Genomic DNA, 27,696 nt, shown 5'->3' with positions numbered 1-27,696 from the left:
ATGGGAGGCTGTTGTGGAGCAGGTAGTAGCAAAGATCAATGATGATGAAGGGAGGAAGATATTGAAGAGGATAAAGAAAGGGAATAAGGTCGAAATGGTTTGGACGCATTGAGGGCAGGGACAGTGGTTATGTTGGTTGAAGGATGCTGGAGTTACTAGAAAGGAGGTCAAGTGGAAGACCAAAAAGGAGGAGAAGGAGGTTTATGATTGTGGAGAAAAACATGAGGGGGCTTGGTGAGAAGGAGGTAGATGATTCACTGTAGTGACTCTTAAAAAGAGCTGAAAGCCAAAAAGAAGATAGTTTATTAATTTGTAGTAGGATTCGGCAGGTCAACGTGTTAAACTCTAAGTCAAGAACAAAATGGAATAAAATAGTATTGTATCATCTGTCATATTCTCTGACAAATGTTGAAAGGATTTGAATGATCAACAAAGTGACCTGAAATCCGAGAGGGCCAAAGTGTGAACACTGAGGAACAGCACAGATCAGACATAACACTGTTTATAGCCTCAACCCATTAAATCCATTAAAGTCCTACTCCAATAACCTTTTGATCTATTTTCAAAGCGTTCCCAGTAGCGTTTTAATTTGGATTATTCCGTTTATAGCCAAAATAAAGAAAAACCTGTGTTGTTTTTCTAGGATATAGATTCTGCAGAGAGGCAGCAGTTCATCAGAAATTCACCTTTACATTGTTGGCAGGACCGTTGGCACAGAGTGTCCATCACCCTCCCATTATCCATCTATTTACACCTCTCCAGCTAGCTTACAGCCCCACAGAATCCTAACCTAACATCACTGGTGCAACAGAAAATGGTGATCAATATTGGAGCTTTCCAGTTGTATCGTTTTGAGTAAATATCCCAGCTTGGATGAAGAAAAAGAGACGTACATGGATCTATTTGTTTACAAGGATGCATCAGAGTGAAACAGAGCAGGGAACTTGTGGCCCGCCTAATCTATTTTCTGCGTCACAAGTATGATCTTCTTCCAACTGCATTTTTCCGTCTGCTCTTGTTTCACAATGAAGAATTTCAAAAATGCAATTTTGAGCTTAATTTTCTTTAACTCCTTCATTATGAAAAATGCCACAAGAATGTATTAAAAAATACTCAAAACAACGATTTTCCTGGGAGTGGGTCTTTAAATTATGTATTATAATTCATAATTTTAATAAACTTCTTATTTTTGTAAAGTAAAAGCTTATTATTTGTTTTATGTTTATTTGCAGTTAATAAAAGTGTTGTTAGAAACCTGTGCAAGATAAGATAATATATGTTTAAAGTATTTAAGCAAGCCAGAAGGGAAAAACTGTCCTTTTCTGTCCTCCGAACAGGTTTGTGTGCTTTGTGTGTGTGCACGCGCGCGTTTGTTTGTGCGCTCGCGCGCGTGTGTGCCTGACTCAGGGCTGGAATTTCGGGTTAAATATTCAAAATGGCGGACGGAGGAGCAGCGAGTCAAGATGAGAGTTCAGGACCAGGTAATGATTACGGCATTTTACATATTCATACTCGTATTCAAACGTTCTTACTCAGAATTTATGATACCAGAATACAGATGACTCGAAAAGAGACAAGCAGATAAAGCTTCGACGGAGCGGTGTTTTAGTTTTGCACACAGCTGGCCATCTGTAATTTGACAGAGGAGGAAACGGGCTATTGCAGTGCGACGGCAAATTACATGGAAACATGCCTCCCCCCTTTGTGTGATTAGACGGCTGTACGCCGCTACATATTCATATGTCTGTCGACAAATACAATTTAGCATATTTTATTAGTAATCAGCGTCGTGGCTCCGGTTCATAAGGAACGCATATGGCTGTATTTGTATTTGAGGGACGCAGTTTGATGGGACTGGGGGTGCTAGCTGGCTAGCTGTAGCGCCCGTGCTAACGCTCGGCTTTGTGTTGATGTACACTGAGGCTTTTGAGAAACGTTTGCATATTCATTTTTTACCAGCCGGGCAGTGGCCGCGCGCACCTCTGTACAAACATTTATCCTGGGTATTTCAATCTAAGCGTCGTATTTTTATTTGAGGCCGTCTTTTACTAGTTTTACCCCACGGCGTCAGCTCTGTGTCTCTCAGCTCTGAGGCTCTACTACATGATCATTTTTTCTCCTTTTTTTTTTTTTAAATAGCAGAGCATTTTTCCCCCTTGCCTTTTGTGCTTGGCGCAGCGGAGCCACGGCAGCCTGTTGTGTTATTCATACACTGTAGTGTGGAGTTCAGCATATTCCATCCACGGTTGACGAGCTCGCCTTGCGCGGCACAACTTGCCAATATTTTGTAACGCGATTTTGTCGTCTGTTTACGTTAAATGAGCGGGGATAGCTTGTTATGGTTGTAATATAGACTGTACCTCCTGAGCTATTAATAATTATATTTAGTGTTATTTTGATGTTTTGTGTTAGATCAATGGTCCAAACCTGGCTGTTTTGTCGGTGTTTTTTTATGTGCGGGATTATGGTGGAAGTTGGGACTAGCATTGTTTTCATCGACTTGAGGTGGGAGTCGTCTGAGACTTGGTGGTACTGTTCTGTTTTGGCTTCACTTTATTATGGAGCGCGCTCGTGGCTTCTGTTGGACCCCTTTTAAAAACATTTTTAAAGCTGTTGGGCCTCTCTTTGTGTTTGGAGTTTTGACTTGGCCGAGCTGTACTAAATTAGGACTGTACCTGTACCCCCCTCAGGCAAAGGAAGGGGTGGTGAGGCCCACTTCCGGAAGGCCACAGTAATAACGGGCAGCACTCTTATTATTCTCCCTGCTGCTTTCATGACTGTTCAAGACACTTGAAGCTTGATGGCACTGTTTTGCCTGTTCTTTTCAAAATAATAGCCAAGGCAATCAGGGTTGTTCCATCTTAACTTTACCAAAAGATTCTATATCTTTGTAAACACCTTTTAGACAATTTTCTTTCATTCGTAAATATTCTAATTTTAGTGTTTCTTTTTTAAATAAATATTTATTTATTTATTAAAATTATTAATTTTAATTGTTGTTAATTGGTGTTCAATTGTTCAACTACAGGGTTGTCTTCACACAAGCTGTTTCAAAAACATCCCATAAAATATTAAAAATTTAAAATCAAATAAAAAACAGAAAAACGAGTACAAGCAAAGGTAAAATCTCAAATTGAAAACATTTTTTATATAAATCAATATAAGTCTAAACTTATGAAGAGTTTACGTTATTGCGGTTGACTTCATAATGATGATTTTTGTCTTCCCAAAATGCTCTGTAGCATTACTTTAAAATGTTTTTAGAAGTTCAACTGTAGAAAAAGTACAAAGACTTAGATTTTTTTCCCCATAGATTAATCTAAAGTTTGACTGTTTTGGCCTTAAAATTTGACAGAGTAAGGGCTTTTTGCAAATTTGTGTTAGGTCGTAATTTAATTTAAAAAGGTCCATTAAAATATGTCATTTTAATCAAATTATTAAGTACCAGTAAATAAATAAAATTTGACTTTCAAAAATGGCACAGTGTTGCATGTCAAGTCGAATCGCAGTCATAGAACTCATCACACATGAATGGCTGAGGAAATAGTTCATTTTGCTTGTGTCACAACACTGAAAGTGCAGGTTTCTTCAGTCTTTTGGATTTTATGATTTCTTGTTCTGGAAATATCCTTATTCTTTTCCCTAAATATCCAACTTAATAAATAGTGCTTTCCATAGAAAACACAAGAAATGTTCCATCATCCCACTGAAGCTACTTTTCTCATTTTCAGTTTCCAGTTTCCCCCTCACGCCAGCCTTGTAGTTCAATCATGAATATTCATTGATGTAAACACAGTTGCTATGAATAATTCATCACCCGGTGTAATAAATTCAGGACATGCCACCTCAAAGTACTGAGAAGGCCTCGATGAAGGCTCTAGTCAGACAAGCCTGTTCACTCTAGAGAAAGGAGAAAAAAAATGTGATAATAGGAGTTTTGTGTCTCCTTAGGAATAGACTAGTTGTTTCTGGTGATTTTCTGCTGAAATGAATCATTCATGACTGTATAATGCAAAACAGAAAATTCGTAAATATAAAGAGGCCATTTGGCAAAATAATGCAGTCTTTTTTTTTCCATTATTAATAAACAAAATTGCATTTTTATTCATGAATTTGAAAAAAACTACTCCAATGTATTCAAAGAAAGTCACAATGAACTTTTTACGTGCATGGGATGATACATTTAAAATGAGATACAAGCTTCAGGTTCTGACTGTCTCTGTTCACCTGTTGACGGCCAAACGTCTTACAGTTGAGGTCACAAGTGAACGCAACCAAAAACTCCTTAAAGCTACTTCTCAGGGCAGTTCAAACGAGAAGTATTCAGAATACCTTTTTTAGGGTTGCTATCATTGGAAACACCTGAAAGGAGAGGGATCTTTTTTTATAGTCAACCACATGGTTTAAGTAACTTAAAGCTATTGGAAATACGGCCCCCCTGTTTGTTAAATGTGTATGAGAGTTCAGACTGGTGCAGCGGATCATGTGGCTAACCTTTGCATGTGTTTGATGAAGGCTTGTTGAATGTTCTGTCTCTCAGAAACGAGGCCTTAATTTGGTTAAATTGAAAATTCAATCTGGTTTAGATACAGTTACTTAATGACTACCAGGGAGAGCCGCTGCATTATCCTAGAGAGGTGTTGGCCTGATTACTGCTTATCAAATTACATTGCTTCCTGTCTTTACTTCACTCTTGGATTGGACTCAGCATGGTTGTTTCTGCTGTCTTTAAAAAATGGGTCTTTAAGTTGTTCCCATATTCGTGTTTAAGCTTTTTTTATTTGGAAAAGCTGAAACTCTTCAGGTATTGGCCTCAAATTTAAGGTTATCCTCTTTTGGACGGGTATCCTGACTGTGAAAGGCACAGTTTTGGGCTCAGACTCATCCATGTGTGGAGAAGCAGTCCGTTTTTTACTCAGCATGTTTCAGTATAAAGGTTGTAATGCAGAATGGTAGCTAATTATATTTTGCTCTGTCTGTCTTGAATCTGTCTTCTGCATTTATTCAGTCTTCACCAAATTACAGCGCTAATGAGATGGCAGGTTAAAATTCTCTACACTGGTTATTTGTATAATGCGTTGTTCCGCAGTCAGATATTTGCAAACTATTCAACCAAGTAGCTGCATGCATGAAGTCCCTTTTAGTTCATCTCATTTTCTCATCTGCTTTTTGAAGCTTTTGAGGTACAGTTAGTTACCAAATCTCTTAAAGTATATTTTATTGAGTTTTCGGAGATGTAGTCTGTCATTCAGCAGTGTCAACATGTGCATTGAGAATATTTTTGATTTGTATTACATAAATAATTCATCTTTCTTATCTACTCTAGTTTAGTAGAAGGCAGACCAGGGGTTTCACACTAAAATACACATTTGCATGAGTTATGTTGGTGAAAAAATAATGCACAAATTAGAATAGAAGAAGTATTAAGTTCAATAATAAATCCAAACAAAACCACCTACAATGTTACAATGCAAAATGGCAAAGTTGTCAATTCAAGTGACAAAAAGAAATTACTTTGTAAAGAGATTTTAAATCATCTACATTTTCAGCCTAAATTCAAAGCCCAAACACAGATATTTTGGTGATTATAATTAACCAACAAAGACTTTCTGGTTGCTGATAAGTTGATCAGAGAAGTAAACATAAATTAAAAAATTACCAGATTGGTTTAGGATCTGTTGCAATGTTTCATTGTTCTGAAAACCTTAAAGCTTTTAACGTTTTAGTTCAGAGGACAAAACACAGGAGAAAGGAATATTTTCAGATTAGATTAAGACAATCTAATCCGTTCCAATATAGCAAATTGTTTAATGTAAAATTGAACTTTGAAAGATTGTATGTTCTTTGTGTCTCTGTCCTACATACATTTGAATATGAATGACTTCCTTTAACAGAGGGAAACATCCAACAAACAACTCTAGATGTGCTCTTTAGGTAATGGATCAGGAAAAATACCAATAAAAGCCTAAATGGTAAACAATGACAGCTGATTTAATGACTAGATCAATGACACCAACAAGTGTGGAAAATAAACATCATCTGGATGTAAAGGTGTGGTTCAGAGTCCCCCAGGCCAGTCTGAACTATTGAAGTCCCATTATCTTTGATTTATTGTAAAGTTTTCCCAATGGTCTTTTAATTATGCTTATGCCATTTTTAGTCTAAATAAAAAAACCTGTGTCGTTTTCTAGGACGTAGTTTCTGCAGAGCGGCAGTAGGTCATCAGAAATTCACCTCTGAATTGTGGGCAGGACCATTGGCGTGGTCCCCACTTCCCATCACCCATCTGTTTACACTCTCTCCCGCTAGCTTACAGCCCCTCACAACCCCAACCTATCATTACTGGTTCAACAAAAAAGGTGAGAAATATTGGAGCTATTCAGCTGTACAGTTTAGTTCCAGATTCCAGCTCAGACGAGGATAACAAAGACGTACATGGATCTGTTTGTCTGCAAGGAAAGGTATCAGAAGAGCCAATGGCCTGTCCATTTTAGTTTGTACGTAAAAACTTCAAGCTTTTCCAAACAGCATTTTTTTCGTTCTCTCCTGATTCACAATGATTTGAATAAAGAAATGCTCATTAGTGAATTTTAAGCTAAATTTTCTTATTAGATTTCTTCCATCATCAGAAAAATGCCACAAGAACATGTAAAAAAAAAAAAACAACAACAATTTATGTCGGAATGGGTCTTTGAAGTAAGAACAGTGTTAAGACTCAACCCAAGCAAGGAGCTGATTTCACAGCCAAGGAGAGCGATGGCTCGTTGCTTTACCATTTGAGTTGAGCAAACTCTGGGGACAACAATGAGCCTGTGTCAGATGGAATCACTGTGCATGGAAAACGAGGAACTCTGATTTCTTTAAGATGTAATGGACATTGGCAGTTCAATTTTTAACCTTTGATTTGAAGTTCTCAGCTGATTTCAACAGGCAGCTGTTTGAACTAAAAGTGTACTAAGATCTCCCTGGCCAGTTCTTATCTGAACTTCGGTGGGGGTGTTTTGGAACAGCTGGAGACTTTCAGAGAATTTCTTACGGTAGCCTCATTACAAAGGAATTTAAGCAGGGCTTTAAGAAAGGCAAGGGCTACTTTCCGTCACATCCTGCTCCCACAGTTCCTGGTTTAAAAATGGTTAACAGGGGAAAGAAGACCGGTCCACATCTGCGAGTTAAGCATCGCGTCCAGATTATTTAAGGCAACTCATGAAGTGCAGGAGTTGATGAGAGCTTTGGTCATGGGAGTGGCTGTTGTGGACTTAGTTTGTAAGCCCCTTCCCTTGCTGACTGAAGTACAAGCATTTCACTTGACTTGTATTCACTGGACACCTGTGCAGCCTTATAGCAGGGCTGTCTCCCTGCTGCATTAGCTCTTCAGCACAGGCTGAAAATGAATTTAAAAGGGGCCCCAAAAGGAAACACTAATGGAATGTAAAGCTAATCTAAATATGTTAATCCCCAAAACTTCACAGACGACATCGGCAACAGCCTGCCACCCAGCTTCTGCTGTGGAATGCTTTAGCCGCAGGGGTTCTAGCTGTAATGACAGGCTTGTGGTGGATTAATGTGGATTTATTTATTTCATATTAAGCTCCCCCTCCCCTCACACATGGACCCCCTCCTTGTTTTGGTCCAGTCTCTCTGACTCCTTAAAATATTCGTGGACATTAATGCAGTTCACCTTCGTGACAGGCCTGGACCTCTGCTGACAGACCTCAAACTGCATTGTGGGGGATCTTCAGTCCTTTACCTGCTTTCGGCTAATTACTTTTTAGGCCTACATTCACACAGTAATTGGTCTTGTGCTTCCTCCACTCCCTCTGCTGCGCCAAGTGCTAGTTTGAGCACTTTTTCTCCTGTCATCCTTATTCCCCTGTTTTTTATCGTCCTCCAAAAGCTATCCAATTAATATGCTAATGAGCTGATAAATATTTATAGGGGTTTAAATTATGCAGAAAGCTTTCAGAGCCCAGTGTGAAATGCGTTGCTCGCAGGACTTCAAAGCCTTGCATTGCTAACGAGGCAGGGGCAGATTTGCATACGACTTTAATCAGCTGAATACTGATTATGCTTCATTATAGAACTGAGGGAGGAGGAGGAGGGCAGTGTTGGAAGGGGGGGGGGGGGGGTGCCAGCTGCACTTGTCGTTTGTTTCATTCCAGCAAGAGGGGGGCGAGGACCAAGTTTTTAAGAAGTACAATCTTTTGGAGAGAAAGAAAAAAGTAGTGGCAGTGCAAAAAGGGGGCAGAGCTGTGAGAAAAGACGGACACCAGAAGAGCTGGTTGCCCAAATCCCGTCGGCTTCCCCGGTGTGCGTATCCTAGTGTTGTGCAGCTGGCTGTGGGGCGACCTTGCCTGTGTGCCTGTGGTTACATTGTGCCGTGCTCGCTGGTGACCAAAAGACAGTGGAGGCTGGGAGCAGGAAGTGAGTGCTCGGAAACCTGTCAGTCAGTGGGTTTGAGACTGAGAGGTTCAGTAGCCATGCTGGAAAGTCCAGGTAGAATGAGAGCAGGTGAGTTTTGGATGGAGCTGTGTCTTATTGGTTTATTTAAGCAATTGTAGGTTAGGGGAAATTACAGCCTGCCACTTCTTAGCGAGACCATTTGGCGAATGTGCATGTTTTTTTTTTCTTTGATGCCCTTTTGTGCTGCAAGGGATAAATATAAACAGCTTTGTTAAAGCGAATAAGAAATGTTTAGGTGAGAACCCCAGTTGCATCTAATTATTGATTTATTAATTTATTTTGGCTCTTGCAGATACTAAAGTGAGTAATCGGTCAGAATCTGCTAAATGTGCAATGGAAAGCGGTGACACAAACACCGGTAAGAAAACCTGCAAGTTTATCTTTTTTTCCTTTGCTTTCATTGTTCAACAGGTTTCAAAATTGTAACTTTTGCAGCTCAAACTACAGACGTCACTTCTATCAACACGTCTAAAAAAAGGGCTTGTGGTGCTCTGTTGGTCATGTTGTTTTCCGCCTTCACATTTGTTCACTTCTTATTCTGTGTCTGTGCCCTCATCGGGGATTTAAAGCAGATCATCAAATTCACTCTGAATGCTAACGGTTTGCTGCACAGCTTTGTGTTACTTTTCTATTTTAGATTCTCTTTGTATCTTAGTTTTTTGGCCTAAGTGACTAATGTTAATGATGAATCTTAATTTAGTTATGAATTTACATGTGTTAAATATGGGGGGAAAAAACGTTTTCGTTTATTCTTCTTGTACCTGTTAGCTGCCAGTGTTTTGACGAAAAAACGAACCGCCCAACACATCTTTTAATTGTCCGTTGAAGCACACCTTGTTTCTTTGTTTCTGTCTTCAGGAATTCAAACCAATGGGTTGGACTTTCAGAGGCAGACAGTCACTAATGCACACACACAAGCCCTCCTCCAACAGGTACAGCTCATCAGTTTTTCATGATTTCATCTTTTTTTATGAAGATAAAAAAAAAATCCACTTTCTAATTGCAGCTTCAAATGTAAATAAGGTATTAAGTTTGAAAAAAGGTGTGCTAATCTGCACTAAAACATTCACAAGCGGAGAGATCATTTAAATGGGCCAGGCTTTTTGCCGTGTTGCCTGGCAACTAGGCAGATTAATCAACCCTGTATGCTAATTAGGTGCTCTGCAGTTGCTCGGAAACAGATGGCTGAGAATATGCAAATCTATGCAGAATTTACATATGCTGCATAACAGTTATTTTAATTAGCATTTCGACTCTCCACTCCTGTCCCTTTGCCTGCCTGGTCTCTGAAGGCACATTTTAAATACCCATTTTTATCACTCCCCTGCTTAATTCAAATTCCTCTGGCAGCTTAAACACTAAAGGCTCTTCCTGACAAAGCCACTCAAGAAGGACAAAACGTATTTCAGTTTTAGGTTGTACTTTACTTTTTATTTCAGATGGTGCTTTATCTCCTAATTAAATTTAAAGGAAAAAGCTTTTAATTAAAGACCATCATGAGACTGTCACACCTCTTGGAAGATTTCTCCTAAGTCCCCCATGTCTGCTTCACCTCCACTAGTCTAAGTCAGAGGACTCTGGTGCTCTACCGACCTCCGTCCAGCAGAGCGTATTGCCTCAAACCCAGCTAATGTTGACCGGGGGACAGATTCCTGGAGTAAGTGGTCTCCTTAAAACTCAGCGCAGCTTTTTATATGTCTGAAAGACAGCGTTGGTACAGATAGTTTGGTTCCGAGGCTGAAGCTGACTCTGCCTCCTTCTCTGCCTGTCTGCTTGCTCATCTTTTCATTGTAAAACCATCTGAGCTGTTTGGAGATCTGTGTCTGAACATTCATCATGGAGACACAGGCATGCATTCCCTCAGACCATGCTGTAGCTGACGACTGGACAGTTGGTGGATGTTGCTGCTGCGCTTTGTTGAATATGACATCAACATGCTCATTTGCACTCATGCTTGGCTCTGCTGCATTAGTTGCTCTCCATTTGTCTGTAAAGAAGGCCATTTATGTGTTATTGAGGTACAGGAATTCTACGATACCTTTGGAAAAGTTCAGTTCAGCTAAAACCTAACAAGTGCTGTATTTTTTGGACTATAAAGGCCCGTTCACACCGGGACGAATTTCGCCGGCGATTTTCGCCGACGTTTAACGCCTCGTGACTAAACAAAGGGCACCAACGAGAGTGTGCACACCGACGCGAAAAAACGCCAGGCGTTAAAGCGTCAAAAAAAAAACGCCTCGGGTTCGTTTTTTTTTTTCGACGCGTCGCGTCGAAATCTACTCGACCAATGAGAACGGCGCTTTTGCTCACGTGTCTGGAGCTTCTGAAGTTACAGTAAAACACAACTTGGGGGCGCTCAAACACAAAACTGCCTTGCTGAGCACACATACCAGCGAAGAAGATAGACGCCAAGTAGCGTCTACACAGCCGGATAATTCAGATTGATTTAATTAATTTTATTAGCCCAGCCCAAATGAATCTATGCACATTTTTATGACTGTTTTCTGGCTGGATGTATAAAGCATGTCCATTGAACGCACATTGAAAGTTTAACCAGGTCCAACTTTGATCAGTCAGAGACTTGGATTTGGTGGTGAAGTATAGATGGCGTCCCTTTAAATTTAAAGAAGTGCCAACCATTTGAAAATTTATCGTGGAGAGGAAATAAGTAATCCCAGTTTGTACTTGTCTGGATTTGCACTAGTAGAAAAAGAATCCTCTCCCTGCTCATCCAGTGTGAACACCATGAGCTAAGTGCCTGTTCAAGAATGTTTGAACACGTCACATGTACGTAGCATAAGACCGAGGTTTGCTGTTGCTGTCAATACTGATGCAAACACCTACAGTGCCCTCTAGTGGTTCTTGACATTTCTTTTACACCTGAATATAAGTCGCACCCTGCCAAACCACGCAAAAAGCTGCAACCTATATTCCGAAAAATACAGTACTAATACTTTTCTGCTTCTCTGGAAATTTGTGCCGAAATGAGTCGGAGTAAGGAAGCTGCTGTCATCATTTAACAGAAGCAGTTCTTTCTTTCCAAAGTTGTTGGTTAAACAAAGAATCATTTTTCATGTGTGAAAACAGTGATACAAAAGTAAACTCATCTGTGTTCATGCAAAGTGAGTAGAGATATGAACCTTTCCAAAGGTATAGAAGCTGATTTATTGTGACATTTTTCTACATGTTTATGCGTGTTCTTCACAATAAATTAACCCCTTCTTGTATTCCTCTCCTGCCGTGCCTCCTACAGTTGACCCTGACCCCAACGCAGCAGCTGCTGATCCAGCAGGCCCAGGCTCAGATCCTGGCTGCAGCTGTGCAGCAGCATACAGCCAGCCAGCAGAACAGCACCACTGGGGCCAACATCTCAGCCACTGCAGCCACGCCCATTACCCAGTTACCCCTCTCACAGCCCATTCAGATTACCTCTGTAAGTCATCCGCCTCTGAGTTTCTTCAGACGCAGTCAGAGGTATGAACATTCATGGCACATTGTTTGTTCTTCAGCAGCTACAACAGCAGAGTTTAGGCCTGCCTCAGTTTGTTCTGGTTCAGCCTGGTCATCACATTGCTACTTCACTGCAGCCGGCTCAGTTCATCATCTCACAGACACCGCAGGCCCAGCAAGGTAAGAGAGGATGCTGAGGAGCATCAAGAGGAGCCATTTCAAGCGTTATAATCACTGTTTCCTTTTCCATTGATGCTGTGCAGGTATATTGCAACCCCAGAGTCTTCTAACTCAACTACCTCAAAGCCAAGCTAACCTCCTGCCAACTCAACCAAGCATCAACCTTGCAACTCAGGTTGGTCTTAACGCAGCCACTTCTTCAAACGTCCAAAGATGTGTTGGAGTTGCTGTAAACTTCAATGTTTCTCACATTTTGGTTACGCTTGTGACCCGTGTAGCCTTCAACTCCAACCCGAACTACAGCAGCCACGCCTATTCAGCTGCCCCAGAGTCAGACACCACCCAAGCGGTTGGATACTCCCACGCTGGAAGAACCAAGTGATCTTGAGGAGTTGGAGCAGTTTGCCAAGACTTTCAAACAGAGACGAATTAAACTGGGCTTTACACAGGTGAGATTTGAATCGCCTCCACACGATCAGGGAAATCTACATTTAACAATTTGCCTTTGTTTTCCTGTGTGTTATTGAGAATTACTATAGATTTAACTAGATATGTTAATTTAAGACTTAAAAAAGTAAAAAGTATTTTATCAACGACAAATCTTTGTGAAAAGATTAAAGGCTAAACACAAAAGTTTTTTTTCCTTAAAAATCCAATTATTTACTAGATAACTTGAGTGATTCATGATTTTGGTAAATCAATACTTTTTAAGGGGAGATGGAGTGTTTCATAGTTATAATGACTAATATATGATAACATGGCAATACATGAGTTTCTGATAAAAGCATGAATAGTTTCCAGGCTCTGAAAAAAGCTTTCTTTAAAGACAGAGACCAAAATCCTGGATTTATCTGGTGCAAGGACCAGATTGTGTTTGCAATTCGTCTTCTTTATTGCGCCTTTAAACCAAAAAAAATGTTTTTGTAAATTCATTAACAACACCAGAAATAATGTGTTGGGGACATCCAAAGGAAGCTTTGAAATTATTATGGGATGACCACAGGACCTATGACTGGGCAACCATTTTGTGGCACCAGGTAAAGTCAAAGCTTTGTTGACTTTTGACCTCTGGAAGAGGCTGTCAAGTTGAATTAAAAAAAAAAAACTTAATTAGCAGCAGCAAATTTAAATTCCTATCGTCTATCTCTTCCTAACTTCTCGACCGTCTTTGGGAAGCTACTTTGGAAAACATTTTGGAATAAAGAGTTGTAGATTTGAAACGGCTTACACATTGCGTGCTTGCAAAAGAGGCGTTTCCCTGTTCACACGTTTTTTGCTGGATTTTTTTGAAATTTTAATTCTAACTGTTAGCTCACGCTTAATGAAACAAATTACCATGCAATATGAATATATTAAGAATATGGGCGTGGTTAACAAATCCACCATTGCAAAGAAAATCCATGGTTTTAATTTTCTTTGGTTCCATTCTCTCTTTGATCACTTTCCTGAATCACACCAAGATACAGGGTTAGAAACCAAACCATAATTTTTAGGCAGACCAGTTCCATGTGCATCAGTGTTCAGGTGAGCGTTACCACCTGGTCAAGTGCGACGAGCTGTCTTTGTAACTTTAGGTTCAAACGGGTCAAGGTGAAAGCTCTCTAAACTCTCCAGACTGGAGCCAGAAACCCAAGACACCAATGACGGCAACAAAAATCAAGTTAGTTTTTGCCAAAAATTAGTGATGCCTCTTTTCTCCGTGGAGTATTTGTAAATGTCCTCACTTCAAGATCAGGTCTTGATCTCTGGTGTTGCTCATTTTACGGTCCAGAGGGCACTATACAACTCTTGTATTTTGACCTACATGTTGTGTTGACTTTTGCTCTAGTTTCAAATCTTTCTGAAGAGTTTTTCTTAAAACATCCGGTAATATTTTATCATTGTTTTAAGTTTTAAAATAAGTTAGTTAAGTTCAAGTTAAAGAGAGCTGAGGGGCGGAGTTTATATTCATCCTGGCATTTATGTCACATGAAAACACAGAGGTTCTTCTAGGATATTTAAAACGAGGGGAAAAAAGCATCTTGCATGTAATTTTAATGAACAGAGATTTATTTCAAGGGTGTTAATCAAACCCAGGAGATGAGGGGACCTTTAATAATTAATGCTGCTCATACTTCTCTGTCTGCTCCTCTGCTTCTTTAGGGGGACGTCGGCCTGGCCATGGGCAAGCTGTATGGAAACGACTTCAGTCAAACCACCATTTCTCGCTTTGAGGCCTTGAACCTGAGCTTTAAGAACATGTGCAAACTTAAGCCTTTGCTGGAGAAGTGGCTTAATGATGCAGGTTTGTCCCTAAACCTACAATCATCATCATTTTCATACATTCACTTTCTTGAAAACGAACATAGATGTCAAGTCCTCACCTTTAACTCACTCATGATCAAAGAGGTGCGTTTAAAGACACACTGAGGAAATTGTGTTTTTGGTGTTTCTAACATACTCTTGAGTAGTGCAATGGATCACGGCTGAACCGTGATACATACGGATCAGTAGCTATGGTTTGAATCCCACATGCATTAAATTATTTGTAAGGGAGCACTTTACCTTTCTAGTTAACTATAATGGCAATAGTAGAAGGGTGATGGGCAAAACTGGATTGCTGGGTTCACATCAAACACAATGTGCGTGTCAAATTTGCATTGGTCACCTTTGTTTTGACAATTCACTGCAAACGCTTGTCCAAAAGTGTGTTTATAGACTCGATGATCACACTGTGTGTGGGAGGAGCTACAGTCAATTGTTTTTCTTGGTCAGACCTCATCGCTGCATCATGGAACAGTCTGATATGTTAAGAGATCTAGTTCATTTATTTTGAAAAGCTTTATTAAAACATCAGTAAATACCTCCCCATGTCTGGGGTCGAGAGATCATTTAGAGACTCTGTGAGCTTCACCATCGACTGCGAGAGCTGCATCTGAATGGCGGCACTTTCAGTGCTACTGCTGTGTCTCTGAGACCCAGTTTGAAGATTTGGTGACGGGAATCTATGGCAGGAGAAACCCGCTGCTACGTCTGTCCCAACTGAGAGGATTTTTGATAGCAGCAGGGGACAGTGAAAGTTTTGTCATCCGTTGTTCCCCTATTCTCTTGCCATTTTTCTGATGAAGGCGGACACATATTAAGACGGTGAAGCTCAAAACTGGATCTCTGAGTATTTCTTTATTCATTTTGCTGTGAATCAGAAGCAGTTGAAAAAATTTGAGTTTGAAAAAAAATTGTATTTGTGGCTTAGAAAATATGCTGGGTGGTCCACTGGCTCCCCCCTCCAGTCTTTTCTGATGCATCCACTGGTAGACAAACGGATACATGTACGTCTTTGTTTTCCTCCTCTGAGCTGGAATCTGGATGTAAACTGTACGACTGGATAGCTCCAATATTTGTGTCGCACCGGTAAAGTTGGGTTGGGGCTGTGAGGGGCTGTAAACTAGAGGGAGAGCGTTTTAACAGATGGGTGATGGGAAGTGGGGGTGAGGTTGCTCAGCACTAATGGCACCAACTCAGAAGTGAATTTTAAGGAAAAGTTTTTTTTTTTTTAATTTTGGCTTAAAACTGCATACCGTAATCAGACTTAAATGCCCACTGAGATCACTTTTACAAAAGATCAAAATGTGATCAGAATGAGACTCTAGAAAAACAAGCGGCACACTCTCTAACCCAGTGGATCTCCTGGAGAGCATATTTTGTCTTTACCTCTGTTTTTTCCTTTCTGTGGCTGCTGTTTGTGCAGAGAACCTGACATCGGATCAGGCCTTGTCCAGCCCCAGTGCTCTGGGCTCCCCGGGCATGGGCATGGAGGGGATCAACCGCAGACGGAAGAAAAGGACCAGCATCGAGACCAACATCCGAGTGGCCTTAGAAAAGAGCTTTGTGGAGGTGAGAAACTTGATCTTGGCGGAGGAGCGGCCTGTTTCTGCCTCATGAATGTTGGTCATAAAGAGACTTAGATAGATGCGCCAGTGCTCACAGGGAAACCCCGGCGTCTTTGCCCTCTTCAAGCAGAACCAAAAACCTACCTCTGAAGAGATCACCATGATCGCTGACCAGCTCAACATGGAGAAGGAGGTGATCCGGGTCTGGTTCTGCAATCGGCGTCAGAAAGAGAAGAGGATCAACCCCCCCAGCAGTGGCAACGGTGTAGGAGGCAATACCCCCCTCAAAGCCATCTTTACACCCAGCAGCCCTTTGGTAAGCTTGAACAGACTCAGAAGGTGCTGGGATGGGACGTGTAACTCATTCAGCTCTGCCCTTCTCTCTGCCGTCCAGGTGGCCAGCACAGCGAGCCTTGTTAGCAGCCCGACCATTAACACGTCAACCACTCTGACTGTAAACCCAGTGATGCCTCTCACCAGCACCAGCGTCTCCACTTTGTCTTTCACAGGTACATTTCCCCTTGTATCCCTGGCAGGGTTCGTCTGTAACCCTACACCTTCCACTCAGTTGGTATGCGCACTTCCATGAATACGCAAATCCCCACACCCACACACAATTATACACACATACACAGCTCGACTGCTGCCGGGCTCGCTTTTGCTGCTTGATCACTTTACACCGCACACTCATGCCGTAGTAAATAAGAACTGTGTTGCTCCAAGAAACGAGGGTGAGGCGTGTTGGAGCTTGAGATTATAATTAATTTATATCAAACATGATCTTCATCTTATTGAGCAGGCTGTTTTTCCACTTCCTTTAACACCTCAGGTATAACCCGCCACAAAAAAAATCAAGCTAATTTTGACAAAATCTCAAAAGTAACTGATTTGATTGTGGCAGCGAGGGGGAGGTGTGTGAAAATTTATAGGATTACTGTATATTCCGTTCAGTTGGGTGTTTCTGCGTCGTTTGCTTGGTGGGGGGTTGTTGTATTGTGGTTTTAATGTTTAAGTTCTTTTTAACAGTAGTACGATCGGCCAGATTGGTTCAGGGGCTTGTGACTAGTGATGGTGACGTCACACTATGGTAACACCCCTTAGACAAACTACTTATAGGCTGCGTCTGAATTCCCCTCCTAACCCCTAAATACTAAAAAAACACTACATAGTACGGAACTATTTTGCCCTGGGTTTAAAAAGAAATTCGGGCACAATGCTCACTACTTTTTTTTTTGCCTTAAATATGACGTCATTGATTTCACAAAGTGAAAATCTAATAAATACGACTATTTATGAATCCACTGTGTTCTGATGATGAAAATGTTGGTTGTGTGTTAAAAAGATACATTTAACCACAAAATTGTTCAAATCAGTGTACTGTGGCCTATTTTCCCCAATCTAGTGAGCAGTGATCCACACTGGTTTGTCCCAGAGACTTCTGGGAAATTTGTAATTTGAAATAGTAGATTTGGACATCGCTACAAAGTGGCGAACACGTTGGTATAGTGCTCTATGTAGAGAGTAGTGAATGAATTTGGACATAGCATTAGTGTCGAGATCTTTCTCGGGAGAACTGTATTCGCAAGTAAACGACCGTACAGACAACAGTGATGAAAGTCTTCGGGGAATTCCCGGAAATCCGGGTTTTTGAGTAAACCAATCGTATCTTCCGGGAAATGAAGACCTGCAGTGTGACGCGGACTGTATGTTACCGCGCCGCATCACATAACATACAGTCCACTTTTTGTGAGTTTTTCTTGATCTGACTTCAGAATAAAAGACCACATTGATCAAAACTGAAACATTTGAATACATTTCTCTATCTAATTTATTTGTATTTCCTAATTACCAGGATTTAGTTCAGTTTTGCTCAAAAACATTGACATTAATTGTAATTATAAGTATTTGGTGGTTTGGACCCACACTCCCTTAACCCTTGTGCTATCTTGGATGACCCCACCCTTACTTTGACGTGTTCTCCCTACCATGACAAAGGTGGATAAAGGTGGAAAGATTTCATGTAATCCATGGACACCAGTGAAGATCACAAATCATTGAAGAAAAAAGGTTCAGGGCACTGTCTAGTGGGTCTAGATGACCCCACTCCCAATGGTAAAGTGCCTAGGATAGCACAAGGGTTATGGTGGCGTGCCCTTGTGGTAACAGACGTGAACAATGTCAGGTTTAATTTAGAAAGTACAAAAACACGGGGGGGGGGGGGGGGGGTAATATGAAGTGTACTGGAAAAAGAAAACGTGAAAAGGAACATAAAATTATAATTTTGAGAGCAATTCTTTAATTTTTTTATTGATACCTGCCACTCCATAGAAAACTGTTTGGTTTCATCATTCAGGTACTTTTTTTATTTTTTTTTATTTTTTAGTGAAACCTGACAAATTACAGCAAACACAGGAGACTTTCATTTGTTCCTACTATGAAGAGAGATGGTAACAAATTTGTACATTAAATAAATTCAATGTTTCTTCCAACTAGATATAATATATTTAACATTTAAATGTGATTTCAGTTTTTAGATGCTTATTTGGATTCTTGACAGTGATATTGTCTAAACCACTGCAGAGGCTCCATGTTATTGTCTGCATGTTGCCCCCAAACGGTCAAGTCCATCACAGTGGTTGTTTGGTCTGACTGGATTATGGGATGGAAAGAGGGGCCTTGATTAAAACAAAAAAATAAAGTTAGAGAACTTCATGGTCGTCTTGACTCTTCTTCCAGGATTTGTTGTCTGCATTTCTCTCTCAACTTTTGGATAGTTGACATCGACAGGCTGCCGGGTTCTGTGAAAATCTTCTGCAGAGGAGGAAAAGAAAATATCAGTTTGATTTTTGACAACTTGTGATTTTTTTTAGGAGGTTAATGTTTTAGACTTAAAGACCCATTCTTGTGAAAATTGTGTTTTTTGGTGTTTTATCATGTTCTTGGAGCATTTTTATCACGACGGAGGACAGATATTAAACAAAATTAAGCATAAAATTGGAATTCTGTGAATCAGAAGCAAACAAACAAATACCATTTGAAAACCATTTTATTTGGGGTGTAAAATATACACAGGGCAGGTCACAAGCTCCCTGCTCCAAACATCATTAGAAATTCCCCCACCTCTGAGAAACGTACATGAATCTATTTGTCTGCAAGTGAATGGATCAGAATGGAGCGGAGCAGAGAGATTGTGGTCTGTCCAGCGTGTCACAAATAAGATCTTTTTCAAAAAGCTTTTTCCACCTGCTTCTGTTTCTCAACAAGTTCAATAAAGAAATACTCAGAAAAGTAAATTTGAGCTTAATTTTCCTTGTGTGTCCTCTATCATGAGAAAAACGCTACAAGAATGTGTGAAAAACACAATTTTCCTCAGAGTTTGTCTGTAAAGTGTCGGTGCCCTAGACACTTCTAACTAGTTGATTCAGATTATTGGAGTTTATAATTGACAAAACATTTGATGCAGGTATTCTGAAGCAAGGTTCAGAGCACTGTCTAGTGGGTCTAGATGACCCAACTCGCAATGTTAAAGTGCCTAGGACAGCACAAGGGTTAAAAAAGAGTGTTTACAATGTTTCATTTTGTTTGTATGTTTGTTTTGATATTTCCCAGATTACTAAGTATTGGTGTTAAAGAATTGATGTATTTTGTTATAGAAAGATAGTTTAAAGCAGATCCCATATTTTGATGTAATTATAGTTTGAGAAAACAGTATTTCTAAAGCAGAAATCGTTCAAATAAATGAGGTACTTTCATAGAATATCATAGTTACTGGTGTTCTTTTTGCCATTTGGGGCTTTGATGTTACTATATTTTAGCAATTGTATGTTTTACAGCTTTTAGGAATAGCTTAGATTGTAGGATTGTGTTACTTTAAGCAATTATACAAATTCTTTTTTAGGACCAGCAAGTCCTTAATGGCAAGTCAAACTAGGGGTTTGAATGACAAATCATGATGCTCCAATTAGTCTTAGTTTCTTGATTAAGAAGTGAATAACTAGCTGCCAGAATGTACCAGAATTCATCTAAGACCATGTATTTTTCAAAAATTTCGCTCTGCGCCCGCCATATCGCTCAAAGAAAAGTTCAGGGATTTTTTTCCTTGCCTGACTTTCATCACTGAGACAATCAAATATTGCGACATCATCACTAGTCGGAAGCCCCTATAATGGCTGTCCAGATAACGTCCAGACAGCAGTTAAAGGGGTTAAAAAGATTATTCTTTAGATTTCCTGTTTTTTACTTTGAAAGAAAAGTTGACGTAATGTGTGTAAAACAACATTTCTTCATTATTTTCATAGTTCTTATGTGTGAAAGCAGTAAACTCTGGGTGTGTCTACTTCCGCTGCTTGAAGAAAATGTCCATTTGACAGTGATTTGTGTTTGTATTCGTACCTTTGATTCTGCGACTATTACAGCATTTAAAATCAGATCATAATGGAAATGTTCCACATCAACGTGCTGAAAATAAAAAAAAACTCTGAAATGTTTTTATATTTTTCATTTTTTTTGGGGTTCTTCTCCTCTCAGGAACGACAGTTGGAGCCACAAACACTGCATCTGTCATCTCTACCACACCTTTGGTTACCACAGCAACCAGCTCTCCATCTTTAAGCCCCTCTCCAACAATTATTCAGTCCACATCCACAGACAGCAAAGCTGGCATTCAGTCTCAGACCATCATGACGCAGGCGGCCACATCTGTGCCCTCCACCTTAGGGACAGGGCAGGTGATGGTGACAGCACAAGGGCTGTCGGCTGCGCTGCAGGGCGCGGCCCAGCTGCCCACCAGCGCAAGCTTTGCAGCCATGGCCGCTGCAGCTGCAGGCCTCAATCCGGGACTGATGGCTTCCTCTCAGTTCGCTCCAGGGTCAGTATGGGCCACGTTTACAGGCTGCGTTTACAGGCCGCGTTCACTTCCTGTTGACTCAAACATTTGCATCTGTGTTCAGGGGCGCTCTTCTTAGCCTGGCTCCCGGGGGGCTCGGCAGCGCGCTAAGTCCTGCTCTGATGAGCAACAGTACCCTAGCTACCATTCAAGGTATGTTCAACCTCTGTTCACAATTTTTACAAAGCAGGCAGTCTTTTAGTCAAAGGGATAAAACAGTGGGTGCAAATCTTAAAGTTTTCAAAACCTATTCCCCATAAAGAAAAAGGAAACGATTAGCTTGTTTTTTCTGTTGCATCAAGACGGCCAAAAATAAAAAAAAATACTCTGAAATACTCCAGTGTTTTTTGAAGATTTGAAGACCCACTCCAATGAAAATCCAGTTTTTTCCGTTTTCTGATAGTGGAGGACACTCATGATGAAAACTAAGCTTCAAATTGTTTTTCTGAGTATTTCTTTATCCAAATCGTTGAGAATCAGGAGCAAACGAAAAAACGTCATTTGAAAAAATAAACACGCTTATTTGTGACAAAGAAAAAATGTTAGGGGGGGCCACAAACTCCCTACTCCGCTTAAACAGAGAGCTCTTAACAATGGGGAGGGGAAGGGGGGCGGGGTTGCACCATGATATCTGTCCCACCTACAAGTCAGAGGTGAATTTCTTATAAAGTCCTTCTGCTCTGCAGAAACTGTCCTAGAAAACGACACGGGTGTTTAGATTTAGGCTAAAAATGGCGTAATCACAAGTAAAAGACCACTGGGAACGCTTTAAAAATGAACGAAGGACGATTGAAGTGCGACTCTTACTATTGCTCTAACACACGACATTACTAAAGAGATAAAAAAAATTATAACGCCAAGGGACTAAAAGACAAATCCAATCTTTAAAAGTTGAGGAAAGTTCAAAAGTTGTTGAAAAGATGGTTAATGTTGAACAAGCTGTCCATTTTACATCCACTTTAAGGTGCTCTCTCAGAAAACTACTGTAAATTTAAAAATTCAGCCAAAACTAGAAAAAAGGTCTAAATGTTATTAATAAAAACAATAAGATTTGTTTAACTCAAAGTAAATGGGAAATGGTTCCATGTCTGCACATTTCATTAAATGTATTTCTCTTCTGGTTTTTCAAACATAATCTATAAAAAAGCAGAAACTTTCATCTTTTACTCGCTTGAATAAGCGGAAATTTTATTTTTTTATTTGCAGACTACTTTTAAGCGGTTTTAATGTTATAGAAATTGGATACAAAGCAGGAATAGTTTGAGTGAAGAGAACTTTTGATTTGAAAATACCTATGAATTTGATTATAACCATTTTAACCAAAATCAAGAAACCTGTCATTTTCTAGATAGCATATATACACATAACCTCTGCAGAGTGGCAGTAGTTCCTGATTCACAATGATTTGAATAACAAATACTCAAAAATGCAATTTTTTTAGCTTGATTTTCTTTTAAATGTCCTTCATCAACCCAAAAAGAACGTGTTAAATACACCTAAACCTTTTTTATTTATTAGGACGGATATTAAATACTTTGTTTTTAATACGTTTTTGTGAATGTGTCTTAGTTTTAGAAGACAGACTGGTGGATTTGTGGTAGAAACCATTTTGAGCTTCCGTCTCCTCCACAGCACTGGCGTCCAGCGGCACCATCCCCATCACCTCTCTGGACGGCGGGAACCTGTTGTTCGCCAACACGTCGTCCGCCAGCACGCCCGGCCTGGTGACCACGCCGCTATTTCTGAGCCCCCAGAACCTGTCGCTGCTCACCAGCAACCCCGTCAGCTTGGTGTCAGCCGGCGCCGGGGGGCTCCAGGTCACCGCGGACGCCAACCATCAGGCCACCTCGGTCGCTGTGCCCATGCAAACCTCCACCATCACCACTGCCTCCAAGGCCCAGTGAAGGCCGTGAGGCTGCGTCTGGATCTAACCCCGTTTCCGAGCACTATTCCTGTGGCGCCTCTTAGGGAGGGGGTTACTCCTTGGATTCTGGCCTGGCTGAACAGCCTTCTCATTGTATCTACCATTTTTCTTTTATCTATTTGCTGCCACCAAAAAGAAAAATGACCTCCAATCAGATTGGGACTCTTTTTTTTTCTTTCTTCTTTTTAATATATTTTGAATTCTCCTTAAAGAAACTTCTAACCAAAAACACATTTCACTTTTACAAACTTCGACACGTTTACTAATTCTATTCATCACTAACAGTTTTTGTTTGACTTTTGGGCCTTGATTTAAATCATGTGGATTTTTAGACTCTCTTCTTTATCCTCACTTTATATATTGTCGTGTTTTCAGAACTTTGTAAGTCTGATATTAAGTTAAGATTTAACTATCACTTTTGAATTGTGGTTAAAAGGCTTTAAAAACAAGTAATAAGTGGCCGATCTAAAGGTTATCATTGCTTTACGGGCTCGGAGAGTCGGCGCGCGTCTCTTCGAGCCTTTCTTCTGGAAACACTGACTTTTTACATTTTGCTGCAGCTGCGACGGCGCCGCTCGGTGGCGGCCTCGTAGACACTGACAGAAAATGACTGAAAAGGTGGCGAGGAAAGCTTTAGCGTGAGCTGCAGAGTTGCAGCGAGGGGGAGGTGTGTGAAATTTATAGGATTACTGTATATTCCGTTCAGTTGGGTGTTTCTGCGGTTTGCTTGGTGGGGGGTTGTTGTATTGTGGTTTTAATGTTTAAGTTCTTTTTAACAGTAGTACGATCTACTTGTGCACAGTATCTGTACCAAAAAAAAACAAAAAACTGGATAGATGAGCTGCAGTCTGCCTGTTTTTGGGAGGAATGAAATTCAGTCTTTTTATTCTGTCAGCTGACTGGCTTTCGTACTTTAAGATATACCAAAAATATTTGTTCAAATACTTGGTGTGTGTAGTTAGTGTAGCTTAGTTTAGTCGATATATTTATGAGTACAGAATCTCTTCAGAAATATAGAAATGCAATATTTTGATTACCATTTTCCAAAGATGACTTTTGTTTATAAAGTGTCTCACAGCTCAGTTTGTAATTGGCAGCACAACTAACCAAAAATGCAATGAATTGGTGGGTTTGGGTGCGAGAAAGTCGTTTTTATTGTTGATCTTTTTACAGTTTGGTCCTCCGTGTTTAATCCGGTTTTCTCTAAACGGTTTAGAGGCTCCTTTCACTATTTATTGTAGCAGTTTTAGACTTTTCTAAACAAAAGACAAAGTTTTTTTTCTTTGCTTTTTGTGCTAACTGTCAGCCATACGACAACAGCTTGAACCAAAGTGGTTTTTCTGAGTGGTTGCTGTGCCTGCCTGAGCGCACCAGCTGCTGTTCACACCATCTCTGCTCTCCCAAAACCGTCTTTTTCCTCCTGTCTCTTTCTCCCACCACAGTCGGCACCAGGTTCCCCCGATTTGGTGTCGCTGGATCCAAACCACAGAAACTGAGCTTTAAAGACTCGCTGCTGAAACTCCTGTTTGAGGGCGGCGAGGGGCCTGCATGCTTCCTGATAGCTTTACAGCTTCATCCTGTGTAAATCAGGGTTGTTGTTGGTTCTTTCTTTCTTTTTTTAACCCTTCTATTGTAGGGCTCACACTTGTAAATTCATCAAATTCTCCCCCCCCCTGAACGAGCCCCCACTTTGAACCTGTGATAGACGAAATGCTGCTCCCAGAATCCCTCTGTGGACGAGTTTTCGACCTGCCAAACATTATGTCCCTGTGCAGCAGGGGGAGTCAGTGCCGCCAAGTGCTACCCGTTGTGCTAAAGCCCACACAGACGTAGCATTGTTCTGCAGAGAAATGATTACTGTCGCTGGAAACAGTTTCCGCATCCTCCTCTTTTTTTTTTCTCTCTTGAATTACTGAATATACCTCAGCAGCACTTCAATATGAGGCTCACCTTTAGGCATTTGGGTGTATAGAACTTTCTAGAATGTATAAGAACTGTCCAGCTCCGCCGCTCAGACTTTATACATTTGAACCATGCATAGAAAGAAAACAGAAAAGGACAACCTACTACTGCTATTTTCTAGTACTACTATTTATGGGCTGTTTCCAGGTTTATGTTGTTTTGAAGTCCACTTTGCCGAAGTTGAAAGCTTTTGTGTCTGGTCCCGGACGAGCCCCCAGAACCGGGTCCGTGCTGTTTCTAGAGGCTAGCATGATGAAGCAGTTGGCACCATAGGATGTTACTGAGATATTTATGAGGAAAGACTTAAGAATTAGATAAACAATCTTTTCTTAACTCTATACATATAAATATATATATATATATAAATATATATATATATACACAAACACCTGTAAGATATTCATATTTTATATTTGATCCAGTATGTTATCAAGTCTGAATGTAGTGTTTATCATGCTAACTCGAAACAAATCTCCCCTTAATTTGTTTTTTAATTCAGCTTTTTATTTTCTTATTTTCTAATGAACTGATAAGACCAAAAAGAAAAAAAGGCGATGGGGCGTGTCCCGCCACAGCGCGCCCCCTGTGTCGATGGAATCTGATAGGTTGGAAAGTGTCAGATCTCGATCTACTTAATTTTCAGTTAAATAACTGTGTACTTGATTTGCTGTGCTGTCTTTAACAATCATTTAATTTGTTTTGATTGCTTTATGCCTTTAATTGTTTTGTATAGGTGTGAGAGGGCAAGATCACTGGCTTTCTTAGTGGGACAGACAAGAAAATGATCATTTATGCCTTATTGTTGTGTAGAAGACATGAGCATTGTAGCATTGTTGTTGTTGTTGTGTTTGTGGGTGTGAGAGAGGGAGCGCTCACCCAGTGCTTAGTTTGAACTGAAATAAGGACGATTCTGCTTTCTAGGCTCTGATTTTTGAATAAAGCTTTATGAATATTTCCAGCAGGCAGGTTTGAAGAGAGAGGACAGTCTGCAGAGCACGATTTTCTCCATCTTCCAAAGAGCGAGGTGCTTGTTGTTCGGGCTTTGGCTTTGTTTGTTTTGAATCTAAACTTTGGTGATCCGAGGAGATCAGGTTTGGGTCTGTCGGACCGACATGCGAGGCTGCATGGAGCATCGGAGAGGCCAGAGAAGCTGTTGTATACCTCATTTCTAACTCAAGGCTGAGTTAAACTTGCTTTAATCTACTTAATAAATATTAAAAAAATGTTTTTAAAAATGATATTAAAAAAAGGAGAAAAAAAAGCGAACTTTGAGTCGGTGGGAAGCGTGCTTGTACCTGTGCTGCCACAAAAGGGCGACATTACACACCATGAATGTCCGCTTCTTTCTGATACAAATTCCTCTCCTTTTTTTTTTTAAGTTTGATTTGGTGTTTTTTTTTCTTTTTCCCTTTCCTACCACGTTTTGGTTCAGTGGTTCTCCCCATTCTGTTCCACAACTTCTTTTCAAATTTGACAATCCTGTTTTAGTTTCTCTCCGGCACAGGTGTGGGCTCGCCTTCCCACGTGACCGCGCACCCGCTCAGCCCGCTCTCGGTTTCCCAGTTTTACCGACGTTGACCAAAGATGAAGAACTTGATTGTAAAACACCGATGTCTCGCCCATCCCTGCCCCACTGCTCAGCATCAAACGCCCGAGACCTGGAGACCTGCGTCTGATCGCTTGTGGCAGTGCAGTGGTTTCAGTGCCTGAGGGGCGGGGATGGCAGAAGGGGGGGGGGCTCAGTGGGCGGGGTCATGCCGGCTCTCAAACACTGTACCCCTTCAGGACTTTGAATGCTCGCCTGTCTGGAGCCCCTCTCTTCCTCCCACTGTCTCTCTGAAGGTGAAAATGCCGTCTCTCTGTGTCCTCCTCTTCCTCATCACCCGTACACTGTACCCCCAGGACATTTAAAGTCTCCTCCCCCTCCTCCAATGTAGTCCTCTCACTACAGACTGGTCAGCTGTGACACTATGCATCATGGTCCTTCTCTCTGCATGGACTGTGTCCCTCCGGCTCAGATCTGGGGCTTGAGCGACACTTTGTCTAAGGCTTTAACTCCAAGTGTGGCCATTGGGCCTCACGAGCTCAATTCCAAAGCAAAAATCCAAATATTTAACTTTTGACAAGTGCAGATACCAAAGATATCTTTCTGTCCTGTGTCTGTTTTCTGTCCCTCCTGCCCTGCAGCATGTACCAGAGACAAACCCAGCACTGGCTTCAGTCGTAGTCTCAGTAATTCCAAAGCTTAGATGTATATTTTGGTATATTTCTGAGAAAAACCTGTTTGAAAAGCGTCTGTTTTCTCCTTGTTTGTTTGAGGTAACCTGTTTGTTGTTTTTTTTTTCCTGTCACAGCATGGAGGTAATTGCAGAACTGTCTTTCTCTTCGTAGGTTCAAGATATAGTATTTTTGTATGTTTGAGGGGTGACGTGTGCGATTATTAGTTCACAGCCCAAGTGACCATCTCAAGAAAACACAAAAACTCACAAAAAAAATTAGGGGGGAAAGCAACCACCAAACATGTACATAATGCGTCTGTGTATCTGAAGAAACGCTCTGTCAAACATTTCACGTTGGGAGCTTGGGCTCATAGCAACGAATGTGTTCCGCTTTTATTTTCTTCTTTCCTACTCTGCAGTTTTCCTGATACTCGAATGTAAGGAGTTTTGGATTTCAACACTGAGAGGAACACTGTTTGCAAAAGAAAAAAAAAAAAAGACTGAATAAAACCGGCCTCCAATCATGGCGGCAAAGAGCTGAACGATTGTGTAGGACTATATGTGAATCAGGATACATAGATTTTTTTTTTTTTTTTTTTTGCATTTGTCTGCTGTATTTTTGTTTTTATACACATTCAGAGATAATCTTTTACTGTAAATGTACAGTTCTCTTTTGTTGTAAACATCATTAAACCATTTTCCAAGAGTTTGGACACGTCTTGTATCTTTTAAGAATAATCCTAAATA

The 27,696-nt window shown here is 40.6% G+C and overlaps 1 protein-coding gene across 31 annotated transcripts; it reads left to right on the top strand.

The window, feature by feature from the left end:
* Window positions 1–1,334: 1,334 nt before the first annotated feature.
* Window positions 1,335–27,655, top strand: pou2f1b (POU class 2 homeobox 1b). 31 transcript variants are annotated; one of them, XM_078940124.1, is made up of 16 exons: window positions 1,397–1,481; window positions 6,192–6,359; window positions 8,753–8,818; window positions 9,319–9,392; window positions 10,022–10,117; window positions 11,714–11,893; window positions 11,970–12,090; window positions 12,174–12,265; window positions 12,369–12,539; window positions 14,233–14,374; window positions 15,818–15,963; window positions 16,090–16,275; window positions 16,354–16,468; window positions 20,487–20,826; window positions 20,909–20,997; window positions 22,477–27,655. In XM_078940124.1, exons 1-16 carry the CDS (start codon window positions 1,436–1,438, stop codon window positions 22,746–22,748), a joined length of 2,304 nt encoding a protein of 767 aa, XP_078796250.1. In that variant the 5' UTR covers window positions 1,397–1,435; the 3' UTR covers window positions 22,749–27,655. The 31 variants fall into 31 exon arrangements, with proteins under 31 accessions (XP_078796258.1, XP_011487690.1, XP_078796265.1 ...); XM_078940122.1 differs by having other exon boundaries at window positions 15,809–15,963; XM_078940125.1 differs by having other exon boundaries at window positions 1,398–1,481; window positions 11,973–12,090.
* The last annotated feature ends 41 nt before the right edge of the window (window positions 27,656–27,696 follow it).

This window comes from Oryzias latipes, chromosome 21 (assembly GCF_053564925.1).
Source record: "Oryzias latipes strain Hd-rR chromosome 21, Olatipes_Hd-rR_3.1".
Taxonomy (NCBI): Eukaryota; Metazoa; Chordata; class Actinopteri; order Beloniformes; family Adrianichthyidae; genus Oryzias; species Oryzias latipes.
Note: the sequence above shows the minus strand (reverse complement) of the source record. Positions and strands in the feature narration are given on the sequence as shown.

Coding starts and splice junctions, on each gene's coding strand:
- pou2f1b (XM_078940120.1), top strand. CDS start 1,436: ATGGCGGACGGAGGAGCAGCGAGTCAAGATGAGAGTTCAGGACCAG. Junction 6,360..8,752: donor TTACTGGTTCAACAAAAAAG/GTGAGAAATATT, acceptor TGGCTCTTGCAG/ATACTAAAGTGAGTAATCGG. Junction 16,469..20,486: donor CTCCACTTTGTCTTTCACAG/GTACATTTCCCC, acceptor TTCTCCTCTCAG/GAACGACAGTTGGAGCCACA.